General features: G+C 39.2%; 1 protein-coding gene across 2 annotated transcripts in view; it reads right to left on the bottom strand.

Moving 5' to 3' along the window:
* Positions 1-24,887, bottom strand: part of CERS6 (ceramide synthase 6) — a 111,252-nt gene that overhangs the window by 59,722 nt on the left and 26,643 nt on the right. For both annotated transcript variants that reach the window (XM_051787477.1, XM_051787478.1), the window contains exons 2-3: positions 17,171-17,276; positions 14,807-14,937 (exon numbers count right to left, since the gene is read on the bottom strand). In XM_051787477.1, coding sequence (XP_051643437.1) covers positions 14,807-14,937; positions 17,171-17,276 — 237 coding nt within the window. The remainder of the gene's footprint in view (positions 1-14,806; positions 14,938-17,170; positions 17,277-24,887) is intronic.

Here is a 24,887-nt window from a genome sequence, read left to right as displayed (position 1 = left end):
AGTTTTATGAAAACTAACAGGACAGTGGAGGAGAGAGGACAATTTGCACATCTCTTGCAGGGAAGTTCACCTGTTATTAGACACCAGGACAAAGATAATCAGAAATGTTATTAAGCCTTCAACAGGTGACTTTGGAGTAATGCATGTCAAATACACTCTTTAATTATGAAAAGAATCATTCACAATGAGCTAGAAATTCACTTAGCAGATTCCAGCACTTCATACTTTGCTTTAGGGAGTGCATTTGTGTCAGATAGATATGCTGAATACAGATATATATATCCACAATTCACATCAGCTTCCCAAGTGTTCCCTTGATAAAAGTGATTCTACATTTCACCAAATACACATGGAAAAAATGCCAGGTTTCTGGTTTTTCTTTTCAGAGAGAGACAAACTAGAAGCTAAGAACAAGATGCCATGGAAAGTAAGAGAAACCAACAGGAGATTTAATACAAAATCATCCTCTTATCTATGTCTTTCTTCCTTCTCCAGTAAAAGAAGACATATAGAGTAACTTCCTATCTTTTGGACCCATTACTCACTTAGGAAAGAGCTAACGGAAGTATATGGAAATAAATTCATAACCTTGTGCAGTGTAAATTCTTAGAGGAATTTCTGTTTGGTTTTTTTTTTCCCCAAGGGTAGGAGTGACTACACATACATGCTTAGTATAAACACCAGTGAAGTAATATTCATAACATTTATAGCAGGATGAGATTTAGCTTCCTTAAAGTGAGGCAATGCTGCAACATGAATCATCTTCAATGACATATTTTACAGCACTTACAACTTACTCTCCACTGGCAAAACTATTGGCTTCCTGTTAATTGGCACTGGAGTGTGTTCAAACATTAGTGGAATGGTCACAAAACCTGAAAATGTTTCTATCTAAAACAAGGTTAATCCAAACCATTCTCTTCAAAGCTACTTTTAAAGGTATTTAGAAAGACAGTTGTGTCATACATAAATAACACTCTGATAAACTGAGGAGAGTGTAAGAACATCAATGAGATTTAAATTGTGATACTTCAGCCGAAGAGAAACTATCTTTTATCCTGTAGTCTCCACAGCACTGCAGAGATGATTTATTCAGTTGATATGATAGAAATACCAATCCCTTCAAGGGTTCAGTCACTGTAGTAACAGGCCTTACTATTTTTTGGTATGCTGGCACTTTCCTCAAGATACTAAGAAAACAGAGTACTTGGAGACAAAATGTTACTTGTGCTGGTAGAAAGCCTTCAGATCACACACATGGAAGAAACTGCAAGTACAGTAATATGAATGAAGGATTTATTTGGGCAACAATTTTCTTGTTAGGCCAATCCTGTAGCTAGAAAACCTGCCATTTAACTTTAAGGTTATATACATCATCTAGTGAAAGTTTTAAGACCGTCACTGAAAATAAAAATATTAGGAGGAAAAAACTGTCTAACCTAATCACTGATGAGCACTCCTAGTGCTCTTCTTTCACTTTTAAATATGAGCAGTTATGATAAATTCCTCACAAAGGTTTTATCACCTTTATTTCACTTTTCTTCAAGCAAAATTCATAACGTATTTGAGGACGTTTGTAGCTTGCTGTTGGGAGATGCAACATTCCACAAAGGAGTTCAAAGGCAGCCTAACATATTTGAAATATGTTAATGGTTGAGTTTTAGCTGGTGGGTCTCAGAGATTTTCCAGTCTGCACAGACATTTAGAATACTCTGATTGCAGCATTTCCTGCAGCTGTCACCCCAAAGAAAATAAAAAGACACTTTCCTGAAACAAGCAAATTCAAACTCACCAATTTCCCCATTTAACTTTCCACCCACCTTCCAAAGTACTGCCTCTGCTGCAAACTTGCGCTAAAGCCATGGATTGCCCTGTAAGAGAACTTCTGGAGCTTTGGAGAAACCTCAGAGCTGAGAGCACTAGGTATTATTTGGGTCTGCCAATTGGGTACTCAATTCAGCAAAACATATTCCAGTGCCCACTTGGGCAAGCACTTCACTGATTTCAGGCATATGTCTAACCACATTCCCTTCATCATACTGATGAATTCCGTCTTTCAAATTTCCCTCCAAATTTCTGCTCTGAAATGTGAAATTAAACTTCAGCTAATAAAAACAAATTGCTGAAGCAATAATCCAGCAAAGCACTCCCCTACCCCATACACATCACACGTTTTGCAGAACCCACCACATGGAGGGTTTGTGCTCTGCGTCAAAAAGACACCATGCTCCCCATGGATCTGCTGTCCAGCTGAGTGAGCTCAGTACAGCTGCTTCTTCCAAGGGTAAGGCTGAAGAGGCACTGAAGAGGCTCTGCTCCTGAAGTTTTCCTTTTCTTCCATTTCTTTTGCAGGAAGATTGACAGGCCAGGCTATGAACAGCACCACTCCTGCAGAGCCCCATCTTTGCAGCACCCACCTGGCAATGGTCCTTAGGGCTCTGGTGCCAAACCAATGTCTGCTGCTTAGAAATGGTGTGCAAGGATCCAAATCTATTCAACTGACTTTTGGCAATCAAACATGAAACATAATAAATGCACAATATTAAAAACATAACAGCCATTTTGCTTCTAGAATTGTAGATGTTATTTACACTGATGCTTTAGCCATTGATTTGCTACAGTCAGGGCCACAAACAGTTAACGTTAAAAAACTGCAGCATATTTAGCAACTAGTTAAGGGCTCACCATGCTGCCTGCAGTCAAAGAAACTGGATTTCTGGCTCTGAAAACTACTTTCAGAGAAACTGCAAACACCTGAAGCTTTCACATGGAAATACATTTCAGTAAAATGTCAGATTTGCTGTTCTCCATCACCTGCTGCTCAATTGCTGGTAGTGGCTGACAGACTTCTGGGCTCAGGCTTTGGGCTAAAAGTCAAACTGAGCCTAATGCAAACTTCACAGTTGCAGGTCTTGGTTCTGAAGAAGATGAGAAAGCTTGAACTGCCATTACACAGCTTGTTCTCCATTTGAATCTCCACTGTCTGACTGGACTGGACAGGGATGTAGCAGGGCTATGGAATCGTTAGCTGAGACTGAAAACTACTTTTTGCTGCAATGATTTCCTTTGGCTGTGAAGAGTATGTTCACTGTGAGAGTGCTCAAAGGAGCATTTCTGAAGCTGAGTTTAAACAATACCAAATGCTTATTTGTTTTAAATGGGAAGCATCACTAAGTTCCCCGTGTTCCCACTGTGACTTAAAGCAGTCTACGTTTTATCCTCAAATTACATTTTTCTGCTCCCCCAAACACAGTACCAGGGCCTTCAACTTTCTGATTCCCTCAACAGTTATTAGTCCAAATAATGTTGCTGCTGACATAAGCAGAGGTATGCATTCCTTCTAGATTACTGTGTCTAAGGAGAGATATTTAGAGGATGATCCCAAAACTGATGGACTCTGAACTTCTGGATCAAGTCCTTAATATTTGTGACATTGTCTACTGACCACTTCAGGTCTACTCCAATTTTAGGTTAAAACCAAAAACCAACACAACAAACAGCAACCCTTCTCCTGTAAAAACCAAACAAATCTCCCCAAAGATACAATTTTTGGGCAATACACAATGTAAAAATACAAGACAGAGCACTGAAAAATAATGCTTAGTCCATCCAATAAATAGGACTATTACCAGCTCAAACAGTATCCTCCACTAAATCTTTACTTGTATTCATTCCCAGTAACTAGTCTCATACAAAGCTGCAAGTATAACTGCGTGGTTGATGGCAGCAACTCCACTGTTCCAATGTGCTGCCTCCCTCGATTTCTATAATGATAATTTGTTGCATTTCCACAAAGCCTGGCAGATGCAAGTGGTTTTAAAAATGTTAATTAAAAAAAAGAATACACAGGTAAAAAGCAAATAAATAAAATCTTCTTGCCTCTTTTGGCATGATACTGCTGTTGAGTTAGACTGGACTGTGCAAATGGTAAATAGTTCCTGCACTATGGTTAAGCCGGAGTTATTTGAGGAAGGAGATAGTTATGCACAGCTCACTAAGATGTGCAAAATAGCAGGTATGATAAACTGAGAAATCTTTATTGCTTTCTTCTTCAATTTTCTGGCTCAGGATTTGACTGTCATCTGATTTTCCTCTTGGATGCAGTTTGAATCAGTTATTTAATATTTAATATTACAGTGCTACTTGAGACCAGTCCTGTCCTAAATCTGTATGCTCAAAATGCAGCTCTGAAAATCTTAAGAGCAAAATTTAGTAGTGCAAAAAAGCACAAAGGAAATAGAGTACTAAATTTAAGAGATACAGTTTTATAAATAATAAAGTATGTTTATATAATTAGGTCAGAAAATATGCATAATACAAAAGGTGTTTTGGTAACTCCTTCCAGGTTTCTGTTTAATGGTTATGCAACTATTCTCTTCTGAGTCAACTGTGAGGACTTGATAAAATAAAGGTCTGATAAGACCTCAGAGGTCTATTTGCATTGCCAAATCTTGCTCTACAAAGAGATACTATCTGGAAAGCTCATGGGAAGTGCACACAGAAAAAACAGATGTTGCTGCCATGCACCCTCCCCTGTGGTTTGATCAACAGACCTGTCTTCCCACCGGTGATGTTCGATGTACACAGCTGGTGAGTCTTGGAGAGAAAAACCAATTCGAAGTCTTTCTAACTGGGACCTCTACTCTCCATTCTCACTAGTGATTTCACAAGTCACCAGTTTCCAAACACAACAGTCACTCACTATCCCACTCTTTTACAGTTCTAGAGGAATAATACCTTGAATCTTCCAGACCGCATTTGCTTTTCACCTAGCAATGTTGTCCTAGTCATGATGGCCAACATATATGTATGCACAAAGCAACTTCTGTGACAGGTAACTATCTTCTTAGAGCAAGTTGTATTAGCTGTTTTCTTTCTTTCCATGCTAAATGTTAATTTCCTGTAGCATTATGTCATCTGCCCCAGATTGGTTTTTAGCCTGCTAAAGCGGATGCTAACCCCTTACAAGTACTGATCTTTCCAGAAGTAGGCTAGATGTCAATGTTGTTTCTCCATTTCCGTGAAGAAACAGCCCACCTGCACTGCATTCTTTGATCCATGCAGCACAGACTGAGCTTGTGCACAGCAACCACACACTCTCCATCTTACACAGTTATAGATCAGTCTTCTAGGGAGGGTCTGCTGTGTCTTCACATTCTGTACTCTCATTCCAGAAGATAAACCTCCCCATCTTCTAAGCAGGAGTTGCAGTGCTGTCATAGTTGAGACTGGAGGATAAGGAATGTTTTTAGCAGTATATCCAAAGCTCATCTTGTCAATTTTATTTTCCCTTTTGCATCCTGTAGAAGTGTATTTACTTTGTCATTTTTGTTCCTTCCCTTTCCCTACCTCCCAGTCATCATTTGTTGCATCACTGGAACTCTAGAAAAAACACTACAAGATGTTCATTACAGTGAAGCAAGTTCTTTTTGGTGTGTTTTTTATTTTTAAAGATTTATTATCCCTCAGTATTTCAAGCACTCTACAAAGAAATAGGGACAAGAAATTTTTGTACTATTTTTTATGCAAAAGTGCTGTCATCAAGAATGAAACTAAAGAAGCCAGAACCCCAAATTTACCAAGAAGCACCATCTAATCAAATCATACTCATTAGTTTGGAAGTATTTAAATAACTAACCACAAGAGATAGCATTAAATATTTCACAGCACCTTGTGCTGAATATTTCTTGTCTGACAGTCACAATTTCACCTTGTTTCAGGGCCTGATCTTTGAAGATTTAACCTGCAAGTAACTGGGACTACATGAGCTGATGCACTGCTTGAATCTTCTGGAAAAAGTAATGAAAAATTTTAACTCTCACATATACTTTTTTTTATCTGCTTGTTTCTTGAACTTTAGGGAAGTGAAAAACAAAACATGTCTGTATGAGCAAATGCTAGTCACCAGTCAATACAAGCAGAAGGGTCTGTCACAGTAATGGTATTAGTAAAACACAGTAAGTTCATGGACATACATAAAATGCAAAATGTAGCATACACATGAAGTTACTAGGCAGGTCTCCATTGCAGCCTGGGCTCTGTGTCATGTCACAGCAGGTCTGCATATACCCACCCTGGTGAGACACTGAAGCAGGAGAAGACAGAGGCTTTATCAAGGTGGCAGCTGGCCTCTTTCATAATGAAGAGCAAGACAATTCAAGGTACTGTTCCACACAGAAAAAAACACCAGCTACTGCAATCTTTGCAGTTTTCCTTTAGTTGTCTTTAATTGTTATATTATGACTGTAATTTTGAACCCATGTTCACCTTAACTAGAAATTAAGGAGGAATTATTTAATTTCCGTAATATAAGATAATGATGAGTACATACAACCCACAAGAGAATGGAAACCTAGTTAATTTATTATAACCTTGCCTAATGTGCAATGATAATGTTAAGTGATAGTGTCTTTGCAGGACCAGCATATGAGTTAATTTAAATTTATTAATTATGTTAAAAACTGTCACAGAAGGCAGTAAGGGCAGGGAATTCAAAGTTTTAAGTAATCCAACTTGAGGGAAGAGGGAGATTTCATAAGATGCAAAATGAAAACTGCTTAATGAACAATCTAAAAATACAGTGAGCATAAAATGAGGACATGGCATGGACAGCTTTGCCTTTCTGCTCCAGTATAATAGCATGGAAAGAGGGCTGGCAACTCCTGACACTTAGCCAATGTTATCATTTCACCCTAATAACATGTTTGGGCAGAGACACATTCTGAAGCCCAGCATAAAAAGGCAAAACAGTGATCATAGACCAGATTCACATGTGAGTATGGCAGATGTAGTAGGAAAGGAACCATGAGGGAAACCGCCAACGTTGCCCAGTTCTGGGATCTTTTTCATACGAGCCTCAAGCTAACTGGAGCCTCTTGAGCAGCATACACAAGAGTTGCAAGAAGTCTACTCCAATCTTCCTCTTCACCAGTTTTCTTATGCATCAGGTTAGCAAGGCAACAACAGCAGACCCAGACACAGTATTTCACTATTCAAAATTGGGAAATAATGATAGCAAGAATTAGACAAAGAAAATAAACACAGCCACAGGAGCAGCTGTTCAGCAGAAAAGCATTCATTTACTCAGCTTTGTTAATCTAAGCCCTCATATCAGAGCAGGCAGAAGGAAGAGATGCACTCAGAGCACCACATGGCACACCATGCCCTGCTCCACCACACCATGTCCTCCCACCCTGTCACACCAGGAGGACCAAGTGACTAGCTATTTCCTCCACTTCTCTCCTCCATCACATCAAAACCTGAGCTTTCACACTGGACACAAGTACTGCCCATGCTTCCCTGGTTTCCCTTCTGTTGATTGCGTACGCACTCTCCACAACCACAAGCAACAGCACTCCAGCATCCTTATGTGACCACCTTGTGATCCACGACAGGAAAACCTAACTGACGAGCACCGTATCTTTTCATGCAGGGTGACCCAGTAGGTACAGTGTGCTGCCTTACAAACAGCTGTACACCCAGTTGTCTGGCACAGGGCAGTGCAAATGGGAGGGCAAGGGTGCAGAGCTCAGGGAGATGGCCTTTATAGCGTACTGGAGCTGCAAAGGTAGCCTGTGCTGCTGAACTACAGTTTGAGCCAGCCTGTGCAAATACATGACAGCACAAAAGTGCGTAAATAAATCATAAAAGGATGTATAACTAAGTTACAGATCCAGACTGGACACCAAAGAAATATGAATTATCCAGAGCCTAATACAGATGCTCCGAGAGGCAAAACTGAAAGCATAAACCCATGGCAAACCACGCTGTAGCAGCTGGGCATGATTGCCCAGGCCTTGCCTTTGGAAATGCAAGTGCTGAGCAAGCTGTGTGTTGGAGAGGAAGTACCTGCAAGATGTTTAGTCCTGATTCATGAGAGAGCAAGTGTTAGAGCAGAATTAAAATTGCTGTCAGTGGCTACACTGTATTCTGACAACTTTAAAATCAGGACAGCTTGACAGCCATTGACTTATTCATGTGCCCAGGAACTCAGGCTACAAATTACTTTGTGTTATGTAACTCAAGGCAACGAGTACTGTCTTACCCTCTTTCTCTTGTGGCAGAGAAGCCATCAGTGAACCAGTGCTGAATGACATCATACAACAAAGACTATTTACCCTTAATAAAAAGTTTTATCAATACTCTTCTGTGCCGACTTCAAATGTGGCTTAGAGAGAAATGTAAGTTCCTGGTAGCAGACAAAGGAGTCAGTAATATACAGAGCTGTTGACTGCTACTCTCATGGATTTCTATCTTGGTTTTTACCTACTGAAACATGACTCCAGATCTTTTTGCACAGCTCTTGGCATGAGTTTCAGTATAAATGCCTCATTCTCTTTTACCTTCTATTGAGGCCTTACATTCAAGCACATCTCTCTTCCCTTTCAGTGATGTTACTAGACACAACACTCTCAAGAGAATAATAGGTCCTTGAATGTATCAATCCCAGAGTCTAGATATAACTCTTACAGTACTACGATGAAACTGCAGTATTTTACATGCTTGCTATAGACAACAATTGCCAGACCATCTTTGTTACTCTGCACTTCAGTTACCACTTGCTAGATGACTTCAATTTCTCAACTTCCCTACTACCTGAAGCTATAACAAACTCTTCTTGCACTCAGCAAACTCACACCTTCCCTGTTCTGGAATAACTTCACAGACTCTAAACTCCCTTCACATCTCATCGAAAACCTATGTTCTCCCTCAACAAGCTGTCCCACAAATCTGACTCTGTCAACACCTGAGCCCCTACTCCCTACTTGTCCTTCATGCCACAAATGCCATTTGTTCACAAGGCTCTTCTCCTCCTTACCTCTGTACTCCAGTTTCAGTACAGGGTACTTTAAAGACTTTAGGTTAGTCTTCACAACAGTCTTCTAAGCAAACTAGAAGATACAATCCACTTATCAACACAATACCAAATACTCTAATTGCCCAAGTAAATAAAACAATCAATTAATTACAACTTACTGCTGAATTATTGCCTCAGGAGAGCAATGAATTCCATGAAAGAAACATGAAACCCTGTTTAATTACTCAGGTGTGAAAAACTTTTTACTATTCAATTTTGAATATGCTTCTTTTTCTTTTCCATTTAATGCTTTCTGGTTCTTGCACAAAGTTGCTGTTCTCCATTTATTTTCTTTATATAATCTATCATTTCCACACACTTTTATCTTGCACTAAGCTGACCCCCTCTCTTCTTCCATTGTCTTTCTGACCTCCTGAACAATCCTGGTAGCATCTACAAGTCACTGTGCTGCCATTTGCACCTGCAAAGTACTGAATCTTCAATTACATTTAATAAATATTTTAATTAAAAATGGCAATGGAACAGTTTGTTCTACTCACACCAGTCTAGCAGTAAAATGGGAAACAGTGATGGGCAACCCAGCTTCATAGGTTTCACCAAGTAACAATTCTATTCCCTCCAAAGATAGCATTCCCTGAGTAGTGTAAGAGCATTCCCTAACCATTCCCCCCACTCCCTCCCTTCTCCTCCATTCCTGCAAGAAGGATCCATGTTTCTAAGACTGAGATATGGCACCTTGCCAGTATGGTGTTTTCACAGCCTGACACCAAGCATGTGCTGCTTGCCCTATGGCACAATGTAGAGGCACTAGCCCTCCTTGGATAACAAGACTCTCCCGGCTGGAAGAGTCAGATTTAGCAAATTTTATATCCATATAATCTGTCTGGAGAAATCCCTGGAGTGAATTGTCTTTTGAATGAATTATCCTTTCAGTAGTGCCAGGTCTGATTTGACATGTTGTGTTTTGAGTTAGCAGCTTCAGGGAAACTTGTTGCCTGACCTGAGCCAAAGCAGTCTCTTGGCTATAAACTCAGCTATGTGCTTGAAGGAATACTCCTCTTATTCTTACTGCCAAACTCCCTTTAAGTCCACAGCAGGGAGAAAGGGGAAAAAAGAAATCTACATCCAGACATGGTGAGGTGTACACAAAAACACACTTTGTAGTCCTCAGTTATATCACAAAATACTGTGTTCTTCAGATGCCACTAAGAAAAATATAAATTATCTGCTCCAGTATTGTAAGTTTCTGTGAAACACCAAGGAGTATTTCATTCAAGGTCACAGAAAGCTAACTGAAATACTGAAAGAAGCAAGCTAAGGATCAGCAAAAGAAAAATGCAAATTACTCACTTTTTTTCACCTGTATAAAAGAGTTTCAGTTCTATTAACTGTTTCAGTACTGTTTCAGAAGAAAGAAATCAGTAATTACATAGTGGCTTTCAATACTATTCCTCCTTGCAGAGTTTGCTCCCTTTCATAGTGACTACCGGAAATTTTGGATTTTCCTTGATGCTTTCTCTTTCAGATGAAACTGCTGTCTTATGATCATTTGTCAGCAGAAGCACCTGTCCCACAAGCCCATGGATGTAGCACACAGCCCATGGTAGGACACAGGCCACCACAGCACATTACAAGAAGGAGCAGCAGAACTGAATATCTGCCCAGTTAAGAAAAAAATAAAGAATCCAGATTTACAATAGCAAGGAAAACTGTTTATCAGCATACTAGTCAGACACGCAGTTCCCCTTTCACCAAGCAGCTGGTTGAGTTACCAGTGCTTTAGATCTCCTGAACAGACCAAAAAAACCAATGAAGAGATTATGCCTCATTTCTCTTAGAGAGTGAGGAGGAACAGCCATTCCTGTTCCATGGAAAACAGCAGAGGAAAACAAGGGAGATACTACCAATTCTACCACCATTGAAGAGTAACTATCACACTCACTCCAGAGCATATAGCATGACTTCACAGACCCTTGTTCTCTTTTCTGGTCATGAAACACTGGTTAGTCCTTCATTGCATGTAGCACTGAAGCAGCTGACAAATCAGAATTAAATGGACCCAAAATACCATTTACCACGTATTTTTCCTCAGATCAGATATTTTTTAGAAGCTTAAGAGGGCTTGATGGTATTAAAAATTCAGAATTAGAAGCCTATTTATTTTCTAGGGCTTTAGTGCTACACGCAAAGCACAGACTGAAGAATTCTTCTATGCATTTTGTTACGATTTGTATCAGCACAGTTCAGAATTTCAACAACCAAACAGCTGTCTTAATTTCTTTCCCTTGCATAGTTATTTTTCCAATACATTTTTGTAGGAGAGAATTACTCTGCTAGTTGAGAAAAGCAGTATAGCCAAGAACTTGTAAACAGCCCATATAATTTTCACATAAATGTGCATGACAAGCAAAAAAACCCACCAACTCTAGATAGATAAAATGTCCCTCAAAGCAATGTGCATAAGCACAGTTTCAATTCCCTAGGAAAAAAAAAAAGTCTGGTTAGGATATGAGAGAGAGACTCTTCTCTCCCCTACATCAAAACTAAAAGACACCTCACTTACAAACATTTCAGTATCCAAGCTCCTTCTAGAAAGGAAAGAGGGGAAAAAAAAAATGTATCTTTGGCTCTTCAGTCTGCACATTTCTATGTTTTCACACATAGAATGTTGCATAAACTCAAAAAAACTCTCTTGGCCATATGTTTCTTTCAGCCACTCCTTGGAAACCACGTAAATGTCTCTAATAAACATCTTGCTTAAATGTACATAGCCGTAGGACAGACAAGTCATCAGCCTGATGACATTCCAAAGTCCCAGGCTAATAACCTATGCCATCACAGGTTCTTTCACGTTGATCTGGACAACAAGGTGGGAGAACAGAATGCTGTCTCTTTCTATACTACTTATTCCTTGAGGAAATCAGACACGCCTCTGCACTGGTAGTGTGAGCAGCAGCACAACACGCTGAAACTGGGAAGAAATTGGAAGTGGCTTGGGAATCGACACTGCATTTGCTTTTTGACACATCAGATTTTAACAAAGACATTCTTGGATCCTGTATTTGGTCTGGCAATCAGCAAAGTCATTTTCTTGATATTAGGCAGTGCCATGGGGACAGAAAGGAAAGACTAATAAAAACCCAACAGAAATACATGGAAGTAGAAAAGTCCACTTTGCACACTCAGTTCACCACTTTGTCGTCTCCTTTATGCTCCTTGTATCTTTCAAGGCGAGAAAAGGAGTCAAAATTGCCTAAATTCACACAAGAGAAAGAAAAGCTAGGGACCGACTAACCCCAGCAGCTCATAGAGTAAGCTAAGTGCCTGATCTTTGCAATCTGAGGTTATACCATGTGGATGCCTTTCCTAGTGACTGCAAGCTGTGACTGCCTTTAACTTCAAGTTTCGTGCCAGAATGACCAAATTGTTGAAAAACTAATAATGGATTGTTAAGCACCACCTGGTGAAATTATCTCTTTTGTATTTCAAATAGATACTTATCACCCTTAACATCTGAAATCTTAAGCAGGTACATGATGCCATTGAAGTCTCACCATTAGGGTCTCTAAACCTCCAATAATCAAATTACACCTTCTCTTTCAGACTGACAGACAAAACTGTGGGGGGGAATGTTGGTTAAGTTTCCTGAAAAAATAGTTTATTTTCACAATAATGCCATGGCACAAACAGTGTCTATAGACAGAGATTTTATTACTGTCTTTTTCTTCATATAACCACCATCTGCCAACGGTCAGGATATCTGACAAAGACTGGCAGCAAAGGAATTATTCCATTTGGGAAAAAAAAGAACAAAACCAAAAAACCAAACACCAAAGCAGTGTAGGTTTTGGAGTTTCCCTACACTCTGTTTAGGAATAGAATTGGAATTGCTTGAAAAGAAAAAGAAGGGAAGGGAAAGAGAAAGTGAGAAATCTGGGACAATAAGAATCTGGTGATGAAGTTACTGGTATAATGTGTTTGGGACTGGATCTCGGGTGTCATGCATCTCAGGCAAGTGTGTTTATCACTAAATTTCACTCTCAGCCTTTGTCCTATTGAAACTCCTCCCACGCTATAGTGCCCACGCTATTCATTTGCAAGAAAGATAAGGCAGTCAGAAATGGCCTACAGCCCTTCTGGCACAGCTGCCTTCTCCCTTTCATCATGCAAAAGCCACTCTGGGCCCAAGGAACACTTTGTCTAGCAGTAAATTGAATCATCTCCACGTAAAAAGAAGTGGAACTCTTTTTAGAGTAGCTTCACATTTGCTGTGTGTTCTGTCACTTTTCTTCCCAAGCCACAGTCAATCACTACCACTGCCAGCAAAACTCAAGTCTTCTCTGGAGGGACAACAGCAGCTCAACAGTATGAAGGTGTAGGCAGGGATCACTGTCATTTTGCCTGCTCTGTACTTATTACATAAGGACACATTTCGTTCTCTGTCCTGGCTATGAAACTCTCTACTGACACCCGAGTTACTGAAGACTTGAGTGCCCCCCTTCCCATGACATGTACTTTATGCAGCCCAGCAGCTGCCACACAGAGACACTACATCCAAAAAGCCACCTGTTAACTCAATAGTTGTGAAAAGGCTACAGACCTCATACTGAAGAATTTCTTTAGTCAAAACACACTGAAGTACCTTGCTTAGTGTCCTGATGGGCAGATTTAACTAGACAACAGTTTAACACCCATACTGAGGGGATAAAAGGGTAGCCCTGGCTTCCCAGTGCTAGTCTGACTATCTGCCAACAACTTCATCCAACATGTGACAGGTCAGCTGGTGGCGCATACTCCACCACTGGAAATGCTCCCAGGGCAAGGCACACATGGTTGGCTGGATAACACCTCATTATCACAGCACTATGTACATACAGAAATGGAGAGGCAACTCCCACTGCACCTCCTCAAACCATTAGCAGATGGAACCTGAACTATCCACCCATTATTTATGCCATGTTGCTTCTTTTTGGGCAAGTATTATCATTACTATCAAGTACACATATTGCAATAATGCCCAATGGCTCCCTCTAAACAAAACTGGCACTAAATTCTGTCAGCACTTCATTACAGCTTGACCTTACCTTCCATTCTGCATTCATAGCTGTCATCTGCATGCTTTCTCCATAATGAATGTCACAAAGGACATTACCATCCGATCGGCGATGGTATTTCATGGTATGTTTAAGTTTTTCTTAACAACTAGGTCAGCCCAAATGTGGTGGCATTAGTGCAAGAGAGTGAAGTCTTTGACCTGAGTTACAGAGGCAGCAAGATATACCACCCAAATACACTAGCTCTAACACTAATACAGTTTTAATTTTTTCCCAGGAGTCCATAGCCTTTCCCACAAGTTAAGCAGACCAGTTAACAACTACAACCCTTGAAGAAAAAAAGGGTGCTCTTCACTGCTGTCAAAAATCATTAACTCTAAGGCCACCAGCTGCTGGCAACAGGATGACTAGGTTTACCCATAATCTCACCCTGCCTGGCTTTATTAAATATTGAGCAAGGAGGATTTTAGCTGTAAATACCAATGAGAGGACTGAAGCACTCTGACACTTAAGTTCCTCTTTTTATTAGAGGGCAATCGTCTTTAGTCAATTTATCTATTGTCTTCTTTTTGTTTAACAACCCAACTGGTTTTCATCTTTACTCTTCCATTTCAGATCTCTCAGGTTTATAGCTAAAGGTAGGGCTCTAGGCACCCTAACACAAGGTAACTTCTCTTAAAGGATCAGGCTGGCACCCTGACAGTACAGAATCACAACTATTTGACTTCTGAAAGCTTTGGACCATTGAAAGTACACAAAAAGCACAATCTGACTCCTTCAGGAGAATGAAGATTGTTTGTCTCATTAAAGAAGTCATATTCTACCAATTTGTATAATTTTCTACCTGTCTACAGAAATACCTGTAAAGTACAATGGGGAAAACTGATGAGAACATGGGCTCAACAAAACTCAAGAAGAGAACACACATCCTTACATGCTCTCACAGAACTTCCTAAGAGTGCTGGGCTTTTCCTGGTTGCGTCTTTGTCGAAACCAACGTTGAATGCTGCGCACATCCCAGTCCAGCTGCTTGGAGAGGCCCTCCAGCCTCTTCTCATCTGGATGCTATAGAACAGAGAAGTGTAAAAATTAGATTCTTGCCCAATTGCATTAATGCTTTAAATTTAGAACCACTATAATTGGCTCTTGACTTCTTATCAAGGCTGCCTGAGAGACACATGGATACATAGAAATATGTTCACAGAAATCTCTACTGGCAGATTCCCATCAAAATACATTTACAGTGACTGGTATTGATCTAGAAGAACAGATCCTGTAATATGACACACAGGTCATTACTAGTAAGAAGCTTAAAGGGAACAATGGGATTAAAACTTGTTTGAAACTTGGAAGTGAAGGTAAATAGGCATAAAATGCCATGGACCTCTTGAGCAGCGGGTCTTACAAACACCCCGCTGCCTGACACACAGTGTGCCTGTTCCATCCTCCTACATCAGGATCTTTGTCCTATCATCTGTTGCAGTAGTGAGGATGGTTTGACTGGCACAGAAGGAAGATAAATCCCATGTTTGTGAATTTTAATGTTAAAAAATGAGGTCATTAAACAAAGTGACAACTTCAAAAGGAAAACCACTTTGACAACAAGAGAGAATTTTTTTCTGTAAAATTAACCACACACAAATATTCTGCAAAGCAGAAAATGTGGAACTCTCATACCATCAGCACAGCTGCAAACCAGCGCAGAGGTAAGGTAAGGCAAAAGAAAATAAGTCTATCCTTAATTTTAAGAGCAGTACAGGCCACATCTTCAATCATTCAGCAATTCTACATGTACAGCACAGCATGAGTACTACTTACATATTTCTCCCAATCACATTGTTTTTTAAAGAAACAGAAAAGGCTTTTGGACAATGTGTTTTCTGGAGTTTTAGCTTTATTTCTGCAAGCCAGTATTAAAATTGAATGAGATACGAGAGCTCTCACGACAAAAACTTCTTAAATGCTACAAGATATAGAACAGCAAAACTTTGGTCAGGCTGAAGTTTTGTCTATCAGCCTCCATGAAAACACACAAAAAAAGGGAAATGAGACAAGAGAAGGATAAAGTATTTGCTGTCTATCTCAAAGAAGTTTTTTAGCCAACCAAAGTAGCCATTAGTTTATAATGGAAGGTTAAGAAAACCAATGTCTGTAACCTTAGAAAAATCAAATACTTGGTGCAGCTTTTAGGAGTTTGACTAGAGAGAACTGTTGTATGTGATTCAAAAAAGGTAGTTAGCTAAACTGAACAGTTTCTCTGAGAGTAGCTACCAGATTCTGCTGGAGCTCCTCTGGACCTCTTTGCCCTCACAGGGATTTCAGGCCCTCTGTCAGACTACCAGATTCTACAAGAAAATATTAAAAAAAAAAAGAAGTAGAAAAAAGAAAAAGACCACGAAAACCCCACAACAAACAAAATCCAACCATTCATCTGAGTCTGAGAGAGCATGTGCTACAGCCTTCAGAAAGAAGGTATGTACAAGTCCCTCCCTGAAAACAGGACAAAAGCTACACCAAGTGCAATGGTGATCTCAGGAGAGGGTGGGACACACAGGTAAGGCAGATCCACAGAATATTTCACTGTCTGTGGCACTGAACCCAATTTTGCCCTCTGAGTCTAATACTTTCTGTGGCATGTCCAGTTGCAGCCTGGAGCCAAGGTGGGACTGAAAAGCTGAAAAGCTCCTGCAGAAAAGTTTAGGATGCTTCAAAAAGTATGGACAGAATGACATAGAGGTTTAGTTGAGATGTCACATGGTGAGAGATGTATAGACAGAGATGTAAGTTGTGGGTGAAAAACTTGCACAAAAAAAATCTGCAAGCTCTATTATTCAGTCAGTTTCTCCCACTTTTCTATCTTCTTCTCCCGTAGTTGGGATACCAGCAAGACACCAGTGCCCTGTGCTTAGGTAGTCCCCTAGAAGGAGTAGCTCTGGGTTTCATGGAAAATACAGTATCAATCTTACTGGCTCAAAATTAACTCTTTTTTTTTTTTTCCATAAAACCCAAAGATTTTGTGGAAATTTCTAACAGATAAGAAGCAAAAAAAGAGTAAGTGGCCATATGACATCTACAAAGTGTTTCTGTGAAAATTTTTTGATTAAAAGCTTACAGGAGGTGTCACAAAGGGACGCACAACTGCTCAATCTGGCATACTAATGGTGTCCCCAGTATTAGCATTTCTGATTTTAGGTGTAAAAATGCAGCACTCCATTTATCTATTAGCTTTGCTTTATTCAGACATAGTTTGTAGCACAATATCCCACTTTATAATGTAAATATTTTAGTTAGACACTACCTTTGTAATAGCTGTGAAAACTTTTTCCAGAATAGCATTAGGTTGAGCTTTCTGTGGTCCATTGGCTTGGACTTTAAGGCCTAAGGCACATGGTTTAGCAATGAACCTGTGAGAAACAGAAGAATGAGAAAACAGGTGAAATCCTTCAGTTATTTACTTCCTTACTGTTATCAATCAATGACATGTGGTAAATGGGCAAACATTATAACCCTGCCAACAAAAACAGTACTTAGCTTTCCAGCTCAAAAGCAAGCTCATACAGGCAATTACATTGCAAAATAAGTAACATCACTTTGAAGGATGAAAGGAACTCCACAGAGCACATGAAACAGAGGATTTTCTTTCATGTTGTGAAAAAAGAGATTAGAACAAAAGCATGAGAGGAATGCCTCCTAGAGAAGCACCAGCTAATGAAAAGAGCAGGGCAGCTTGCAGAAATGAAGAGCACATAATATTATCCTCCAAACAGAGCCTTTTTCGTAAATCAGTTTCCAAAGTAGCTACTGCCTCAGAACTCATTTTGTACAATGGAATTTCAAAATCCTGAAAGACAGCAAGCACTTAAGCTGCCCAATCAACATAATTTTCTAGAAGCATAAAGTTTACATGGTGCAGAGCCACAGCAACGCTCTGCCTCCAAATTCTTCTGCTAAAATACGAAGCTGTCACGGATCCTAACACCAGTCCATAAGTTCTCTGATACATTTTAGAGATGAATTGCATAGTTTACATTACATATACTCAAAGACCACCATTCTACTCATTAAAAACTAAATAATTTGTAACTGTGAGTCCAATTCTGGAACCCCCATGAAAGCTACAAACTCTGTATAGGAATCATATTCATGTATGAATACTATGAACTTCTACCATCTTTGAACTATGTAACTCTTGATTTTACTTAAAAGACTTCTGTTTCCTAAAACTTCATTTACTAACAAGGACCAAAACAACAGTAGGTAGTTTAGTTCCACGTTTATCCAGGTGAATGACCACAAGGTATTAAAAATCATTAAATTCTTATCCACAAACAAGCCCCATTTTAAGCACTTTCTTTTCTCCTTTACTGAGTGAAGGAATGGGATATCCATGATATAACTTCAACAGAAAGGCAGTTCCCTAAATGTGCTAATTTAGATGAAAAAAATAATTTGGTAAAGTCAAAAGCAGATAAAAAGGTCCAGTTAGAAAAAATTTGACACAAAGCAATTCCAACAAGCTTCATGCTGAGCTGATCTTCATTTACATCTAAGCAAACCAGCTGGGTTTGCTTAAATGACATTCTTAAAATGACGTGTCATGTTAATGAATAGCATAGATAAATCCAGGACAAAGCACAGCTACAGTGCTTGTTTTGATTTTAAGAAGAGAATTGTAATATCGATGTTATACTCATTAGCTAAAACAAAACACATTTTCTAAACAGAAATTTGAGTTTTTCTTCCTTTGTTGCTTATGTTTTTCTCATGCATGGGAGGAATGGGCATGTGACCCAAACCAGAGCTCGTCCCAAAGGACAGCAAAGCAGTCAGGACACGTACAGGTTACACAGCTGCAAGACACAGGATGATCTTGTCCAGCCATGTCAAGGACAAAGGGACAGGGAAGGCTTCAAAACCCCCACAGAGGTCCTACTAGGACACTCAAGAGAAACAGAGCAGTTTTAACAGAAACATTCTATATACCTGCAATACTGAGCAGGTTTTACCACTAATTCAAGTGAGCCAAGCCACGTCCACATGATTACTTTTGGTGGAACTAATAAAATTTAAGAGATGTTTTTTTACTTTTCATACAAAAACATAACCAATTCAAGCTGTACTTTGCAGTATAAAAACTTTTTTTCAAGGCTAAAATAGAACTTTCAAGTAGACTTCAATTAATAGGATTGCAAATGTCCCATCAGGTGTCATAAAAAGCATCATTAACATGACAGTTTTCTGTAATAACTTAAACTGATCCATAAGTAAACAAAACAGAATTAATGTTTGATACATGTACAAACTATGAGCAATTTGCCAAATCATGCACTTCTTAAAAGCACTATTCGTTTTTTTCCATTTCTGCTAACACTGTGGTATTCAATTCCCTAAACAGTCTTACTGAAACCCATGGGACTATTTATTGCATAAGGTACTGCAATTAAGAGTGAATAACTATTGTGAAAGAGTAAGGAGAGCAGAATTGAGTACACTGTCAGCTTTTCTCTTTAAAACACGTAAATCTGAACAAACACCACACTAATATCTCTTTTTCAATGGATTTCAATACAGCTGAATTGAAAGCTGGTATTCAATTACACAAAAATTAAAGGACAAGCATCTTTTGCTGAATGCTGCCCCTTCTCTTCTGGATATAGAAAAGAAAGACCAACATAAAAAAGGAGAATTAAACTCAGAATTCAAGAACCTTTTTAAAGGCAGCTTCCTCGTGCACAGTCTAAAGCCACATTTAAAAACAAAACCAAACAAAAAAGCCCACAGTCAGCCAGTTCAGGTAACGTGGGTTACTGCAGAGCATTGGAATGGGAAGCACTCAGCCTTTGCAGGCACACAAACACCACACAGTGTGCCTGAAGACAAGCATTTCAGTGCCCCTCTCAAGGCAGGGACCAGTTTGCACTTTGGAATCTTGTCTTTCTCAGCTCAGTTATTTACAACAGCAACAGCAATGCCTCATACTCCAGCCAAAACTCAGAGATCAGTTTTTTGCTACAAAAGGGGTTAGGAAACTCTTCACAAGATGATCCCCCACCTGCTCTAGGGCATAAAAAGAAGCATCATTTTCACCACAAGTACCATTTTGGGTTTCCCCAAGCAGGTGTGGCACTGCACAAGGGAGATGACCACCCCAACTGACCATCAGTGCTGGGGAAAACAAGACCCCAAACCCAACAGAACTAACTAGAAACATTTGCCTTTACAATCCTTTGAGATGTTCATTTGCACTTGCAAAGTCTGCATGAAATAATTACTTTTTTTAAGTATCACATGAAGGATGAGAAGTAAAGTAAAACTATCTTTTTTTTTCTTTTACTACAGATCAAACAGCTCTACTTGTACCATGTAATCTTTGCCCTGAATCTGGTCAGACATGGATATGTAACTCTTCAGTCATCTGGGGCATTGGAAAGGTGCCTGTAGGACCCTTTTAGAGCACATGAATGTAGTGTTTCCCTACCAGCAGGTCATCTGCTATTTCTGAGCTAACCAGAGTGGCTACCCTTTAACAAATTCATGTTTTCAGTTTCTCAGCAGTTCTGAAGACATTCAAACCACCACAATAGGTAAATTACAGGGTTTTTTTAAAACATCCTAGAAGGTCTGCAAGAATTAATAAGGCTTTCCAAACAGGGCCCAAAAACCAGAAAAACCAACCAACCAACCAAAATTAAGTTAACAAGGCTAATATTAGATTTATGTAATTAAATACATTCTTTTTTTATGTATGGGGAGATACAAATAAAATATTCAGTAGCTTCTTCTAAACTGTCAATTTAAGAAATATCAGTCTTAAAATAATAGACAATGTTAGCTGGCAAGTGAAACATGTTAACCAATTATTTTTACAAAAGGATAAGATTATCCATTCATGAGAACCTAAATCAAGACAAGGTTATTTAATGCAAAGGAAAAATGGTGTTTTACAATTCTGCATTTAAAACTGGCATATCTAAAATAAGTCACCATCATAAGGGAAGGAGCTGCAAGAGTCTTACTAGGTCCTAAACCCAGTAATAACTGACAAAGTAAGTTTAGACTTTTTTTTTGTTTAGGGACTTCCCCTATCAGATTTTATAAGCTGTCCTGTCATTCACATACAACATGTTTTAAATGTTGTTTTTATGTCAAGAAGATTTCTGAAATCTGTTAAATTATTAACTTAAAACTTTCAAACCACATGCACTAAGACAATTGACCTGTCTTCTCCTTGACCTCAAAACCTCTCCTTAGGATTGCAAAGACTGAATTCATTTCAGTTGCTGTCCTACTACTGTAATTTCTTAGTTTTGCATCAGCCTTCTTGTTCCTCCTGAGTCTTGTGAAGGCAATGACTTTTTCTATCTAGGTATAACACATTTTAATAGCTAACAGTTTTTGTAAAATCTTCATCCCACAAATTAGTAAACTTCTTTTCCCCTTGAATTATTTTAAGCACAGAAAGTTTCTTCTCTCACTTAAGCAACTTTATTTTGTGGCAACTTCAATATGGAAGCCCACTCAGAAATTTTCATTAGTGCAAGTGAGAAAAGCTAAGCCAGTGCACATTTCACACTTAGAAAAAAAAAATTTGTTAATCACAGGTGAAATCATTCACTTTTGTCATTCATTTGTATCAAAAGTAGGTCACATGATGGACCAAGAGACATGACTAATGGCCTCTTATTACATACCATCCATCCCATAACTAACAATCTATTTTCTGAGAAGACAACTCAGCCTGGCACAAAGGATCTGCACAAAATCACCCTGGAGACTGTTCCTACATGATTTTTGCTAACAGATAAAAAATTCTATAAAGCTTTAGCCTTTCATGTACTTGAAAATATTTGAATTAATTGCTTGTCAGGGCACAATGAGAGCTTGAGTCTCCTCTTCCCGTGCTGAGGATGCATCTATATGGAGAAATTTGAGAAAACTGTAGTGAATGTGAAAGCGTGCAGCACATCTCTGAATCAACCCAAGTACAACTAGATGATCTCCAGAGGTCCCTTCCAACCCCAACCATTCTGTGATTCTGTGATAACAAACTCTAGCTAAGTGCTATGCTCTGATTACATACATACAGCATTCCTGTGAATCTGGTAAAAAGTCTCACTCAGACACTGTCATAGGGCAAGTGGTGCTTGCATAAAGGCCTGCTCACACTGCTAACACCAGCCAACTGTCAGCTCCATTAAAAAAAACACCCAAGCAAGCTATTCCTGCCAATCAAGTATATCCATAAAATCTCATAGTTTCCTATCAGTATATTTACAAATAGCAGGGAAGGCAGTTAAACCAGCAAAAATTCCTCTCTGTGTAAGGAGGTACACAAATCTGTTTTGAAGAGTCTGGCTCCTTTTTTGAAAGAGTGATGCAGAGCAAATTTTCCCAGCTCATCTACTTTATGCTCACTAAACACAGATTGTTCCAGGGATTTATGATTACAATTGTCTAACTTGTTTGACATTGTTTGCTGGTTTTAAACAGAAACAATCTAAGTTTGCTTTAACTACAAGGATGAGTAAAAGCAGAAGAGGCTTGTTTCTGAGCAGATGCTCAACAGAATTACTGCCACAACACACAAAAATAATTACTGAATTTGTTTTGATATTTTGGGATATCTGACCTACTTAACTCAGAAGTTACTTGTACTAATAGCAATTGAAAAATTAAAAAAAACCCCAAACAACAAATCGACAGAAAAATCTTTATAGTCCTAGGATAAATTCAGTAGATAAGTAGGGTTATCACTTCAGTATACCTATATCAGCACTGGTTTTGGCTTAATGTTTCCCAACACCTTATACTGCAGAAGACCCAACAGCATCTGAAGCACAGGCAGGGGTCTTAATGCAATTAATCTCATCTAGTAGCTGAAATTTGCGGGCTTTGCTGGGAAATGGTCACAACTCCCTTTTCCCTCATGAAACCTTTTCAGAGGTAAGAACCTGTCTGCCCAAGCAAGAAGCCCAGCACATGACTTGGTACATCAGCAAGAGCCTTCTCCTACTGAGCATCCCAAGCAAGAGCATCCTAAGCATTGTCTCAGAGGCAAGTGTACAGGAGAGGGCAGAGCCAACTCTTTCAGGGGGACTTATACCCAAACCACCTGAAATAACTTCAGAAAAGCAACGTATGCATCTGCCTGTCATCTGAGAGGTTAAATGCTTTTCCTTCTCTTTTCATAGAGATGCATTAGCTGTTATTTCAACACCAGCATCATTATCCCATACCTCACATCAAATTATACAATCTACAAATTATACAATTGCACTATATGGTGCAATCCACATGTGTTTCTAAAAAACAAAAGCTAAGCAGCTTGCAAGAGAATTCAGCTTACTGAATTAGTGAGGTTTTTGTCTTTGGCTCAAATTATTACAAAGCATTCATACACACTAGAGAGGGAAAAAGGTTCCTGGAAAATCAGTACTTTGGAGTTTGGTTTTTTTCCCCCAAGGTTTTGAAAGCTTTTTGTTAATGTTTTGACCCAAGAGACCTTTCGACGAAACAAATGTCTTTGACCTAAGCCTTTCATTAAAAGGCTTAAAAAAAACAACCGCAAAACCAACCAACCAACAAAAAACCACCTTCCATCACCAATATCCTGCTATTTAAACACAGAGATGGGAAGCTATTTGAAATCTTTCCTAACAAAGGGCGTTGCTCATCCCTCCTAACAAAATTCAAATTACATGTCAAGCTGGCAGCAGAAAATGCATCTATTACAATAAATACTTGGACCTGATGGAGCAGGGCTGGCAGAAGCCTGCAGTGCCATTAAGGGCTAGTGGAACTAATGGTCTGGAATGAGAAACTGCTTATCTATAATAAGAAAGCACAATCCAACACCTTACTGAGTGCAGGTATTTGTAGGATCTAGTATGGGCAGAGTCCTACAAGCCAGTGGTGGCAGAAGGCAATATATCCCTGCACATGGGTTCTGTCAGGTTTGCTCCATTGGCCAGAAGGAACACCTGCCAAGTACTGCCACAGCCCCTGTAATGCTACTGCACCACTCCCATTTCAGCCTTTTGAGAGAAATGAGTCTTTCCTTTAATATATCAAAGATGGACATAAAAGGTAGGCTAAAGAACAGCACTACACCTGTAACACTTGATGCAATAGGAGTACTGACACATAACATATTAGCTGTACAAAATCACTCCAGCTCTGCTTGCAAGAGCAATACTTCACCTTCCAAAAGGGTTTTGTAATTTTTCAGCTGATAAACTAAGTACCCTATAAATTCAGCATATTGTCCTAGTAAAACAGCATCAACTGTTTTTTTCATACTTTGGATGCCATGCAAGTGAAAAATGGTTTTCTACAGATCAGCTTTAGAGAAGAAAATTCTGTCACAGTAATCTGCTTCAGGGCAATAAGGGATATAAGGGCTTCCACCTAGGAGCACTTTCACGTAATAGCAAGTTTCACTTTACCCAACAATCTGTGAAAGGTACCTGTGGGAAAAAAGGATTTAGCATCTGTATTTCAGCTTGAAGACTTACTGGTTAGTGCAGTGCTAACCCATATAGTTTTCAGTAAATAAAAAAAATTATCCTTATCACTCAACAGCAGTATTACAAAATGCTTTGACTCTTCAGGAACACAACTGACATGACTGACCCATACCCTTCAATTACTGTAAAATTGTTTCATTTTCAAAGTTGGATTTCTCATATTTATATTGTCCTGCCTTTTCTTTTTTTTTTTTTTAACTGAACATGCATGTCTAAAAGACACATCTCCTCCTTGTTCAAAGTTAAAAATACTCCCCTTTTCTGGAAATATTGCTCCAATAAGAAAAACCATGACCCATAACATCTATTTGGCTTAAGCTTTTGCAAACCTGCTAGCTACCATCCCAGCCCTACTGATCACAGCCCCAATTCCAGACCCTGTTCACACATACTACTAAACCTTTTTGCCTCACTGAGTTGGAAGACCTACTTAATCCTTTCTCCAGGTTAGTTCACAGCAGGACTGACTGGTGCAGAGGGTGTTCAGCC

The sequence above is a fragment of the Manacus candei genome, unplaced genomic scaffold, assembly GCF_025592945.1.
Source record: "Manacus candei isolate 608988 ecotype Guabito, Panama unplaced genomic scaffold, ASM2559294v1 h1tg000023l, whole genome shotgun sequence".
Lineage (NCBI taxonomy): Eukaryota > Metazoa > Chordata > Aves > Passeriformes > Pipridae > Manacus > Manacus candei.
This window is presented reverse-complemented; position numbering and strand designations above follow the sequence as displayed.